Source organism: Netta rufina, assembly GCF_964035555.1.
Source record: "Netta rufina genome assembly, chromosome: 3".
Taxonomy (NCBI): domain Eukaryota; kingdom Metazoa; phylum Chordata; class Aves; order Anseriformes; family Anatidae; genus Netta; species Netta rufina.
In genome coordinates, this window is record NC_140125.1 from 88405293 (window position 1) to 88418684 (window position 13392).

Here is a 13392-nt window from a genome sequence, read left to right on the forward strand (position 1 = left end):
TATCTATCTATCTATCTATTTATTATTTCTCCACAAGACCATCTTAAATGGGGATGACAACAGTCTGGTCTTTGAAAATCTGGATCCAGATACATTGTATGAAGTCTCAGTTACTGCCATCTATCCTGATGAATCAGAAAGCGATGACCTGATTGGCAGTGAACGAACATGTAAGTAATTACAGGGTATCTGCATGTTATTATTGATATTTGTTAAATCAGAAAGCATACACATACAAGAATACTGAACACTCTTTCTATTTTTATTTTTTTTTCTAGTACCCTTGGTACCTATAACTACACCAGGTAAGAATCTGAATTTCCGGGTATGTTATTATTAAAGAAAACTCATGGCTACCTCTTTTTTTCTAAACTGAGAAGAATGTTGACATTAAAAAGCTGAGATCATTTAATGAACAGCATTGTGTATTTGGAAGAATACTAAACACTAGATTACCACATGTTTATTGTTTTACAAACATTACAGTTTATGTTTTCTTGTTCTTAATATATTCTGCTCTTGGTCAGGCATTCATTCAGTCCTAAAAGTATGAATGAAGTGTTTGTCCCTGCTTTTTGCTTGAATTAAATATTTATTCTTCACTACCTTTTTCAGCCCCAAAGAGTGGCCCAAGAAACCTTCAAGTATACAATGCAACGTCACACAGTTTGACTGTAAAGTGGGACCCTGCCAGTGGTCGAGTACAGAGATACAAGATCATTTACCAGCCTATCAGTGGAGATGGCCCTGAACAGTCGGTAACTAATTTTGAATTGCTGTAGTTATTATAAGGTAGTTCTGCAAATTAATGAATTAGAAGAATTTATTTAAAAAGCACAACTACATATTAATCACCTTTTAGGTGAAGACATATTTGTAGTAGATAAGTATATATTCCTACCTTTTTCTTTCTCTTCTTTCAGATCTGAGATAGAACATTCTCTAGGGAGCAAATAACCCAGTAACTTCGGATACAGCCCTTTAAAAAAATCATATAGTCTATAGATATAACTAGAATATAGTTACAGTCTGTTGAGGAATAAATCAAGCAGCACATGAGAATACAAGTTACAGATACACAGATAGTTATCTCAACAGTCAAGAACTACCATGACCACTTCCATAGCCCAGTGTTCATCATGTTTTTTTTTTTTTCTTTTTTTTTCTTTTTTTTTTTTCATACTGTGTCTTGTGCGTTATTAGAGGCACTTTGCCATGGAACATACCGTGGGCAGTTGAGAATTGCATGGTATCCTCTCTTACTATGCTGGGGACAGAATAACCCCCCAAGAAGTCTTAGCTGCAAACATGGGTCCATGGGAAACGTGCTAGGGAAGAGTTTAAGGTTATTTGAGTGTCGTTTAATATGACTGAGCAGCTGTAATAATAGGGAGAACCAGTACTGTATGATCGGCCAGCTTTCCCTGCATCATTAACAAGAATTGTGATGAGTGCCCATGGTCCATGCAACACCACTTGGGAATGTTAATTCAGTCAGCCTGTTTATCAGAAAAAAAGTGCTACTTAAAAATGCCCTCTTCTGCAGTGGGAAGCTGTTGTGGTTACTGACACATGACTCAGAGTCTCAGATGAAAACCACACATGTTTAGCTTGTTCCTGTAATCAGAGATCACCATGTTCAGAAGTGTATCCAGGAATGTTTTGGATACTTATGCACCCGTTTCTACTTTCTTCTGAACAAAATACATTTCAGTTAAAGTAATTGAATTGTTGAATGACTTTAGTTGAGAAATCATTAAAAGAATAAGAAGCAGCAGCAAGGTTAATTCATTTTTTTTGCTTGTACTGTAGTGAAAAAAAAAGAACTATGGGCATTCTGTGGAAATTTGTGTAGTGACAAAGGATAGACTTAACTAATCTTAATGGACATAATTATTCACAACTGGATAAAGTCCAGCAGTGGGAGCTGGAGAAGACTCCATTTTCTGAGAAAAGCATGCTCTGTTCACAACATATTAATGTCTGCAAATAATTCTCAGTCACAGGATAGTAATTACTTGCTTTTTGTCACTATGATATTTGATTAAACTGCTGTGGCTGCGTCCCCAGGACTGTCCCACTGAATTATAAAATGGAATTTCTGGAAGGTCTTAATTTCTCTTTAATACTGGTCTCACATCTCATGGCCTTGGCATCAGGAGTGACCACCACAGATGATTTGAAGACTACATGGCAAAAACTGCGGTTTTTCATCAAACTGTGGAGACCACTGTGATCATTTAGGGACAGATTTTGAAAGACAAATAGACATGAAACTATGGAGGCAGCCACAATAGGATGCTAAAAGCTTTTATGGTTTGAACTGTGTTTTGGACACTTCAGTACAAATGAAAAGTTTCCTTGTAAATTAAAATTATTCAATGAAATACGAAGATGAGTGAATTCTTGCTTGTTATGACTTCATCAGCATAAGATCTTATGACAACATGCACATATGAATTGAGTAGGCTTTGAAAATAAGTAGGTAGTCTTAAAAGTAAAAAAGATGCTCTAGAGCGAGTGCACTTTTCACACAATTAAAAACACAAAATCTCAAAATTCCCAGATGCCAGAGATCTGAGTATTATTTGTAATGCACTGCAAATCTTTTCCTTGGTGGAGATTGTTGGAACAGGATTATATATACCCCCTCTGAGGACTGGAGCACCTGTCCTGGAAGAAGGGCTAAGAAAGGTGGTGGTGTTTAGCCCAGAAATAAAAGTCTGTGGGGAGACCTTATAGCAGCCTTACAGTATTTAAAGGGAGCCGAAAGCTAGGGAGGGACTCTTCATCAGGGGGTGTAAGACAAGGGTTAATGGTTTAAACTAAAAGAGTGTGGATTTAGATTAGGTGTAAGGAAGACATTTTTTACTCAGAGGGTGGTTGGAACACTGGAACTGGTTGCCCAGAGAAGCTGTGGGTGCCCCATTCCTGGAATGTTTAAGGCCAGGTCAGATGGGGCTTTGAGAAACTTGACCTGGTGGACGGCGTCCCTGCCCATGGTAGGGGAGTGGAATGAGATATCTTTAAGGTCCCTTCCAACCCAAACCATTCTGTGATTCTACATTAAAGAAAAATTGGAATGAAAGATGTATAATGATTTTAGACTTTTAACAAGGATGTATTAGAAACAGAAGTGTCATGTTATAAACTGCATGAAATCAAGGATTGACAATGTCAATAAAATGTTATATTAGAGATCTGCAGGGTATTGTAATTTATTCCATGCTTGCCTTCTACCTGAGAGTGGAGCATAATAAGGACAATTCACAGTCTGTCAAAATGAATAAAAGACTTTTTCATGATTTCAATATTATATAGTCAGATGCAATGTGGAGAAACAGCGCTGTTCTGGCACAGAACTGACAATGTGTGATTGTGGTTACATGCAAGTTTGGAGGTCTTAAACAATACTGGCTTTGTGTTGCTGTACTCTGAAATTTTAAAGATAAATATGAATATGTATGAAAATATTATTATTATTCAATGCCTACTGTCAGCTTCCATCCCAAGAAGATTGCACAATACGATATACCATAGTGTTTTCCTTTCAGCATCAAATGATTACGTGGTTCATTATTACAGAAAGCATAAAAACAGCAGCATGAAAAGCACTTTAATCTTTTCCTTTTGTTCTACTGCAGACGATGGTAGGTGGACGGCAGAACAGTGTAGTGATACAGAAGCTGCAGCCTGACACACCGTACGCTATTACTGTGTCCTCAATATACGCGGATGGTGAAGGGGGGCGAATGACAGGACGAGGCAGAACCAGTAAGTAACTTTTTGTGGTCTTCTTGTTAGGTGTGAAAAAAATTTGATATATTGCATTTCAGATTAGATGAGAAAATATTTCTATGGTGAAATGCATCATGCCTATTTGTTATTTGTCCTTTGGTGGATTTCAAGTTTCTAAACTAATTTAGGATGGCCTATCAGTCTACCGCCTAAAGAGAAATCCTAGGCCACTAGTTTTAGACTTCTGAAAGCTGAAACCCTAATGCTACCATTGAACTTCCTCACTTTAATCTGTTTAATTGTCCCCTTTATGTCACAATTTAACCAAAATGAGGGATTGGAAGGCATGTGACTCTCATATGTGTGCTGTTAGGTGTAAGTTTACTATCTTCTTGTGAGCACCTTCCATTTGGAGGCTGGCCTTTACAGAGTGCAACTTGAGATTGTACTATTTTATGTTAACAATACTGTTTTAGTCCTTCTGTGGAAAGCACTGAGTGATTTGCTAACAGAGGCACTTCAGGCATAAAAAACAATTCCCTGTTTTTTCAATTACTTAATTAATTGCATATTTAAATTATCTATTTATTAATAGATTTATTAATTAATTTGTACTTTATTTTTGAACCTGCTTTGGAAGGTCAAACATAGCAATGTGCTTGGAGAGAAATGAGGAGAACAATCCTAATGAACTCATGGTATAATTTTGAAATAATGTTCAGATATTTTTTTACCATATTTAGCATTCCTTATGCTGTTGGGCGGGTCTGATGTGTTCTGATTGTTGAATACAAGTAACGTTTGACACGAACTATTAAATCTGTTTTTAAAAAACTTCCCATTAACATGTTGCATGAGCGTAATCAGATAGCACAGGGTAAGAGAATGTGGCACCACATTTCTGACAGCTCATTGATCTGTTTCAGAACCTCTCACTACTGTGAAGAACGTGCTAGTTTATGACCCAACCACCAGTACTCTGAATGTTCGATGGGATCATGCAGAAGGAAATCCTCGCCAGTACAAAGTATTTTATGGGCCTACAGCTGGAGGTGCAGAAGAAATGGTAAATCCTTCTGTGGATCTTACTATCCAATAATTGCAGCCCATGGTGGTAGTGAGAGGAATGCTGTGGACTGACTGCTGTCTTGTCTGTCTACACCATGGCTTTTTCAGTTTGTATCCACTCTGGAGCAAATGCAGGACACCTCCATGAAAATCATTTATTCTCAACTCTAATACTGATATTTCATTTTATGTATTTGACCTTAGCATGGAGATTTAATACCACACACATTATTTGTTTGTTTATTCTTAGGGCGGTGCGTGTGAGCATAAAGCTGATTTCAGGGTGTACAAAAGGCTGTAAAGTCAGATGATATTTCTACCCATTTTTACTAGTAAGAAGTCATATGGCAGTAGACAGTCATTTGGGATGATATTTTTGAAAGCAGAAAAATCCACATGGGTGGATTCTAATCTTCTAAAATTAATTAATTACTAATGAGCTAAAACAATCTTGAAAATAGGATTCGATCACACTTGTTGCAGATTGGGAGAATTTTATTCTTTCCCACTTCTGTTTCATTTTCCACATCTGCGCAAGTTAATGTGCCAGTGAAATAAGGGCTACATGAATTACTCCTATTTCAATAGCATCCCCAGAGCTAAAATGCCATGGAATTTTACTTACAACATGAGGTGCTCATTACTTGTTGTCATTAGCATGTTGTAGTGTTATGTAATGCTGATTTTGAAAGTGATTTAATGACTCTCGAGCTGCTAAATAGTAGGCATTAAAAAGATCACTGTAGATTCTCTTTACTGATAATAGTAGAACAGGATCAAAAGTGAAAGTCAGCTAAAAGCAATTGTACAGGAGAGCATAGGACTTAATAACCATTGTCCAAGACAGAATCTTCCTGAAAGACAATTCTAGAAGATAACGTGAACTCTCTTACCTCAAGTATCAACAGCTTTCTTCCATAATGTAGATTTTATTACATCCAGTCTAGAAATGAGATATGGTGGACAAGGTGATTGTTAAAGGAGGGGAAATTGCAATCTACCATTTTGGATTGTGAGATTACTGCTATATTCAGCAAAAACAAACAAACAAACAAATATTGAAATTCTCTTGGGTTAAATCAGATCTAGGTTGATGTTAATAGGCCTGCCTATGTTAAGTGCAGCGCCCTTGTGGGTTAGTAATCTTGCATATAATCTAAAATAAATATCAACACTAACAGAGATGCAAAAAGCTGAACTTCTTGCATTTTCATGTAAATGTTATGCCTCTATATTTCTTTTTAAATTTGTAGACCACAGTACCTGGAAATACAAACTATGTCATCCTGAGAACTCTTGAGCCCAACACACCTTATACTGTAACTGTGGTTCCAGTTTTTCCAGAAGGGGATGGTGGACGTACGTCTGACACTGGCAGAACTTGTAAGTAAAAACAGTACTTTTAAATAAAACGTTGGGATTTTTGTTTAGTGACTCAAATCATTAGAAATTGAAGTCTTCTAATTCATTTATATCAATTATAGAGTTGTTTTTTTTTTTTTTTTCTCCCAAGCTAAAACTTTACCTGCACGTTTATGGTTGTAGCTCTGTAACTTATTCTTTTTCTTTGGAGACTTCCAGTTCATTTATCTCAGGCAAGTTCAGCTCTTATATTGTGAAGCTAGTTTATTGTTTACTTACACACAATAGTAAAATTTCAATTCTAGTGCCAGTAGCTGCCCTGCTGCCTGGCAGGGATGCATTTAAAGATTAATAACTAAGATTCTTAGCTTCATAGAAGGGTAAATAAATAACATTAGGGTAATACAAATCATGTGTTTATTTTGGGCAGATGTATTTCTCAGCTTATTTTGAGCACTGTTGAAAATTCAAGTAGAAGTAGAACTTATGTAAACAGCCTTGTAAACTTAATTTTAATTATCCTTGACCTAGTGGAGAGAGGAACACCGAGAAACATTCAAGTTTACAATCCCACACCAAACAGCATGAATGTCCGTTGGGAACCTGCTCCAGGTCCAGTACAGCAATACAGAATTAATTACTCTTCACTATCTGGCCCAAGGCCATCAGAATCTGTAAGTAATTTAGTTTTTATACAATTCCTTAAAAGTGTGTGGAGGATATTTCTTCCTTCAATGAGTGTAGAACAATAACAATAAATGTAGGCCAACCATCTGCCTAGAATTGTCCCTGCTGAAAATACTGTACCGATAGAAATTTAGTATATTGTAAACAAAAGCTTAATTTGGTGAAATGAAAAAAAAAAAAAAAAAGGAAAGAGATAAGACTGTCACACTTAAAGCTGACTAATGGGTATCCTTTATTTTACTGCAGGTAAAGATGAGTTAAAATCTTTATTTTATAAAGTCAGAAGGAAACAATATTTATTAGGAAATGTTTAATTCTGAAGCCAGATGCCAAGTTTATATGATATTACCACTGGATCATCTCTTTGCCCTAAATCATTAGTGCTTAAATAGGACTGGGTGAGCAGTGAAGTCTGCATAGGGGTAAAAATTTGCCCTCCAGATGTGAAGTAAGAGTTCTTGGATTTGTGTAGAAATGGGTGCAGGTTTAGATATAGGCCTGTGAATATATTCATATAAAATGTGCACCCATGTTGTACATAAATATGTTTTTGTGTAAGGAAGAATAAGAATTTTTAATGAGTCATTGGTATCTGTAAAGTGTAACTGCATAGTACTTTACACATGAGTAGGAACCTATCAATTAGAAAATGACCTTTACATGTCAGGAAATCATGATAGAATTTGCATTTTTTGTTTTGGGTTCCTGATTTATTTATTTATTTATTTATTTATTTATTTATTTATTTATTTATTTATTCTGAACAAATTTAATGTAAAATATAAGGTAAAAAAAACATAGCAGAACAAGCTCTCCATTTGCAGAATTAACGCTCCTTATGTATTTATTTATTTATTTTATTTATTTATTTAGTAGCACCAGCTGTTGAATTGATATCAGTGTTATTTGGTTATTTTAAAATTGTGTTATTTTTCTTGAAAAATACACATCATGGTAATGTTCCCAATTTTTCTATATTTCATTCAAATTGTTATTCTAAAAAGATATGGCATAAATTGAAGATTTTTTTTTTAATGTAGGTGCACTTTCTTTCTGTTTTAGATTGTGGTACCAGGCAACACTCGTGATGTGATGCTGGAACGCTTGACTCCTGACACTGCTTACTCGATAAATGTTATAGCTCTGTATGCAGATGGAGAAGGAAATCCAAGTCAAGCACAAGGAAGAACATGTAAGAGGCAGTACTTGTTTTGTGAAATCTATTTCAAGACTGATGTGTGAGGATTCTATAAAATTGGTTACAATCAAAAATAGTGTAAGCCATTCAGTGCAACTCAGATATCAATATGTCTGAATTAAGACTGAAGCAATTGTAGGCCTCCATGGAAGGGAGCTGTTGCTATATTGCCTGGCAGCTGGAGTACATGCATAATAACCAAACTCACTTTCACTTGTTAAATAAGCCTAATTTGAATTTATATGTTTAAAAAAGAGTTTAAAAAATATTCTTTAAAATGTGTTTAAAGACAAATATCAATTTCTCTTTCTGAAAACAAATAGCATGTAAAGATGGCTAGAATTTGTTGTCAACAGAAAAAAAAAGTGCTTCATTCTCTGTGTCTTGCTGATAATTGTATGTCAACCTTCTAAATGCTAATTTGTTTTGCTGAAGAGGCCTAAACATTAAAAATGATCTTACAACTTAGCTTGCAGAAATGAAGTGTAAAGGAACTTGCTATGTAACTCATAGGCCAGCACTCTTTTGCTGTTTCTATACTTTCTCTATTAAATCCTCATATACATCTAAAACTCATAGATGTGATAAGCTGTAGGTGTACTTATACAGCATTCTGTATTTTTTTTTTCTCTAGTGCCTCGCAGTGGTCCAAGAAATGTGAGAGTGTTTGATGAGACCACAAACAGCCTTTCTGTACAATGGGACCATGCTGATGGGCCAGTCCAGCAGTACAGAATCATTTATTCACCCACTGTGGGAGATCCTATTGATGAATATGTAAGTTCTGTCATTCTTTAATAAGCACCAAGATGGTTTTGGTTAATTGCTTCAGCTACGGAAAAACGAAGACACCTGTTTTACCTTGTAATACACTTTGGGTGTTTTGTGGGTTCTTTGGTCATTTTTAATTCTGAGAAGCCATGTTTTGTAGAAAACATTTTTTTTTTCCCACAAAATTGCAGAACATATACAGTTTAATGAACCAAATTTTGTTTAAAATAGTGTTAAAGATGTGAGTCAAATCGTTAATCAGAAGATTCTGAGCAGAGCCTGCTTCCTGACATTTAGTTAAAAAATTGTGCTACAGTGAATAGCCATCCATTACTTCATACTCCATTAATTATGCAGTCAGTGTGCTAAAATACAGAATAAACATGTCTGCTTTTCATAAATTGAAGAGAGTTGGCAGAGCTTAATCAGAAAGCAATGGTAACTTTCATTCAGCATCTAACTTGTATTTGTAAGGTTCAGTATGAATTGTGTTTGTGTTTAATTTCCTGTAGCTTAATGATAGCACAAGTTAATCTGATGTTTATAAAATTCTCTGAATGTTTATAGCAAAGCCAAACTCAGATCGTATAGAGGGCAATGGTGGAATTTCTACTGACTGCCACTAGCCAAAATGTAACATGTAGAGCATGTTACTAAATGCTCTAACTGCTTATATATGTACAGGACATGCTGAAAATTCACTGATTGAAAATTTCCTACTGGACCTGTTATTTAGGACACAACTAATATTGAACACACATATCTTCTCTGCAGAAAGCATTGGAAATTTCATAAAAATAGCAAGTCTGAAACAACTGAATTCTTTTATCAAGTAATAATGGAAAAGGTTGACTGGGACATACTTTTGAGATATGTTAAGTTAATTTCTGTAGTTTCAGTGCTTTATAGCCCTTTTTTGAAGCAGAGGCACTTTTTGGACTATGCTTACCTGTTGATTAGAATGAAGCAGTAGTGCACAGCTACACCAAGACATTCAGGAGATTAAGGGTTGCATGAATAGGCAAGTTTTTTCATATCAAAATATTCAGAGCTTCTTTCTCAGAACAACGTGTTTCTGCTGAAACAGTGATAGCCTGACATGAGGATAATGAAGAGATAGAAAGGAAACTGATGAGTAGTTTAAATGGCTTCGTCTTCCCTCCTTGTTTTAGGAGCTTTTTATTCTCTTTTTCTGTCTCCAAATGCATCATCATGACTTTTTCCTTTCTGTAAGGGAGCAGTACTGAAATACTGAAATCTGGGGGAGAAAATGCAGCATCTCAGTGTGGTTGTAGAATCACAGAATCATTTAAGTTGGAAAAGATCTTCAAGATATAAGTCCAACCATCAACCTAATCTGCTGAGTCCCATCACTAAACTATGTCCCTTGTGAGGGTAGAGGCTGAAGAGTCAATCTGATTTATCTTTTTATGTTGGCTTTATAACAGTGCTTTATATTTTAAAATAATGAGTACTAAGAATTGTTCCTACGCTATAATCCTCAAAGTATCCTGAATGACTTGATCTACATGTACAGTGGACATAAAAAAAAAAATATGCCAAACAATTTTTTAGTTCTACTTACTGCTTTTGTTGATCAGTTACAGTACTGTGAGTTTGTTCACCTCTGTTTATTTTATATGTTCTAGACCACAGTTCCTGGGATAAGGAATAATGTGATACTCCAACCACTTCAATCAGATACACCATATAAAATAACCGTTGTGGCTGTGTATGAAGATGGTGATGGTGGACAGCTGACTGGAAATGGAAGAACTGGTAATTAATTTTAATATTTTATATTGTTTTTAAAGTCTAGGATATATATTCCTTGAGCAGTCCAACATTGTTAAGGTCTCATTATGTTAATGATATCTGTTACATGGTTATTTCCCTACAGAGTTACAATACAAGTTTCTAGAGTTGAAAAAGCATCCACTAGTCTAATTAATTATCATGTTTTTCTTTCTTTTTAGTTGGTCTGCTTCCTCCTCAAAATATGTATATAACTGATGAATGGTATACACGATTCAGAGTTTCCTGGGATCCTTCACCATCCCCCGTTCTTGGCTATAAAATTGTATATAAACCTGTGGGTAAGAAAGCTAAGTTAATTCTGAGTACAGCACTTTCAAAAATAGTGAGTAGCTAATGCAAGATCAGAATAAAAATAACATGTATCATGAAATATGTGTGCTAAAGGATCCCTTATTTACTCATTTGATGAAAGCTTAAGTCTTATAATTGTTTTGTAAGAACTACCAAATACAGTGTTTCATACAGAGTCTGAATTTTATTGACATTTATTACACAATCTAACCAGTAACTAGATAAAGCTTGTTTTTTCTGTCTGTCATACTTGTCATCCTGAGGATACAAACTGGGGTATATGAAATTAGTATTGGACAGATATTTAGGTACTAAGATCTTTTATAACCTTTGTTTTATATGACAATGAAACAATATACATATCTTTCTACAAATTAAATATGTATATTGCACAATAGCTTGTAAAGCTATGCTTATGTTCTGTTTGCAACAGTCTAATATGTTAAAATTAGGTGATTTAAGAAATTAGTATTTTGTTTTATAAATAAGATTAACAATTAATGACACATTAAAGGAGGCAGTTAATTCTGTAACACACTTAATCATGATCTTTCTCTCTCTCTCTGTATTTATTTTGATAATTCCTTTCAATGAAAGGTTCAAATGATCCCATGGAGGTTTTTGTGGGAGAAGTGACTTCCTACACCTTGCATAATCTGTCTCCCAGTACCACTTATGACGTGAATGTCTATGCCCAGTATGACTCTGGAATGAGCATACCTTTGACAGATCAAGGCACTACATGTAAGTCAACAGAATTTTGTTGTAGTCATGTTAGGTACATATGCTGATCTGAGATAATGTTGATTAAGACGGTATTTTTAAGGCTGGGTGTTTAGATGGTCTGAATATCCTCTCATAGTGAATACTTGTCACCCATCAATGATATAGTTTTTAGAAACATTAATCTTCAGAACAATAATGGAAATATAGTTTAAAGTAATGATTTGATGGTATAATATTTTCTAGTCTGCTTCCTAAAATTGTATTTACCAATTTTATTTAGCAATTTTAATTTTAGTTGGGGTAAATCTATAATTTTCTCCAAGATACTAAAGAATTTAACCATGCTAAACAGGTCTAGGCTTTTTGCTACTCTGTCTTTATCTCATGGGAATGTCCAGGCATTGAAACTTAACCTTTTTGGAAGGAGAATATTTTGTTTGTCTTTATCTCATGGGAATGTCCAGGCATTGAAACTTAACCTTTTTGGAAGGAGATGATTTTGTTGATTCTTTTTTTTTAAAGAAGTTTCTTAAAATTTCTTCAGTTAAGACAACTCAATCATCCTGAATTTTGTTTACTCGGTACATGCTTTTCATACTGCCATATATATGAATCAGTTTCCAATTTTTAGAAGTTTCTTATTTTATAAAGAGCTCCACTTACTTCATGTGAAAACTGATAAAATGAGCTGTTACCCAATATACCCAATATGAGAAAGGTATCAGACTTTGGGCTTCTGTAAATAGTGAGGCTGGGATCTTTAGGGCATAAGAAAAGACACAGAGACTTGACTAGAACTGTTCTTTTCTTCTATGACTCTTAAAAAATCAGGTTCTGCTAATGTAAATTTAATTGTGATGTAGTTCTTTCAACATCTATTATGTACTGCTTTACAGAGAGCAATTTTTGTCTTTCTATGTTCACAGTATATTTAAATGTCACTGACCTAACGACTTACAAAGTGGGTTGGGATTCCTTCTGTATCCGATGGTCAGCTCACCGGTCAGCAACTTCCTACAGACTAAAGCTGAACCCAGCTGATGGTAAATACATTTCATTTTTTGCATTTTATGGAAACATAACTGTCTTGTTTCAGTGGCAGAATCACTTATTTGGTATGGTAGAAAGCCTCCACCAGAAGTTGTGCTGCATTTGATTGAGCTTTAAAGATCTGAACCACCTGTGGCAGTGAAAAATTTGCAAAGAAGCACTGCTTATTATCAAATTAACTTTCAGTAGTGGGAATTTTCTAGTTACCAGGCTTTTTTACATGCACACTGGGATGTAGTTACTCTCCTGTCTGTGCCAGGCATCATAATCACTGAATAATCTTGGTCTAGAAAGGTTTTTTCGGGATAACAATAAGACTGCTGTCCAATTCATTCCATCCTCCTCTCAAGTACCTAATTTCTAAATTTATTTACACACATATTAAAAGGGAAATACTGGATTCTAATTTTCTTTCCATTGGGCTTTGTTTTTACAGGATCCAGAGGACAGGAAATTACAGTTCGTGGATCAGAAACAAGCCACTGTTTTACTGGACTCTCACCAGACACAGAATACAATGCTACCATCTTTGTTCAGACCCCTAACCTTGAGGGACCTCCAGTCTCTCTGAGGGAGCATACAGGTAGGTAATAGACACTGTGAACCATAAGTTTTGAACATAGAACTTGTTTCAATGGTAGAAATTGTCTTGTTTCTAAATGGCTTCCAATACCTCTTTTAAG

At 35.1% G+C, this 13392-nt stretch overlaps 1 protein-coding gene across 1 annotated transcript in view; it reads left to right on the forward strand.

Moving 5' to 3' along the window:
- The window catches only part of COL12A1 (collagen type XII alpha 1 chain), a 97005-nt gene that overhangs the window by 49429 nt on the left and 34184 nt on the right, over positions 1 to 13392 (forward strand). Inside the window, exons 29-42 of the mRNA XM_084285386.1 lie at positions 38 to 170; positions 279 to 305; positions 616 to 758; positions 3645 to 3774; positions 4665 to 4804; positions 6060 to 6189; positions 6700 to 6842; positions 7918 to 8047; positions 8688 to 8830; positions 10474 to 10603; positions 10801 to 10920; positions 11531 to 11677; positions 12586 to 12702; positions 13146 to 13292. Coding sequence (XP_084141512.1) covers positions 38 to 170; positions 279 to 305; positions 616 to 758; positions 3645 to 3774; positions 4665 to 4804; positions 6060 to 6189; positions 6700 to 6842; positions 7918 to 8047; positions 8688 to 8830; positions 10474 to 10603; positions 10801 to 10920; positions 11531 to 11677; positions 12586 to 12702; positions 13146 to 13292 — 1780 coding nt within the window. The remainder of the gene's footprint in view (positions 1 to 37; positions 171 to 278; positions 306 to 615; positions 759 to 3644; positions 3775 to 4664; positions 4805 to 6059; positions 6190 to 6699; positions 6843 to 7917; positions 8048 to 8687; positions 8831 to 10473; positions 10604 to 10800; positions 10921 to 11530; positions 11678 to 12585; positions 12703 to 13145; positions 13293 to 13392) is intronic.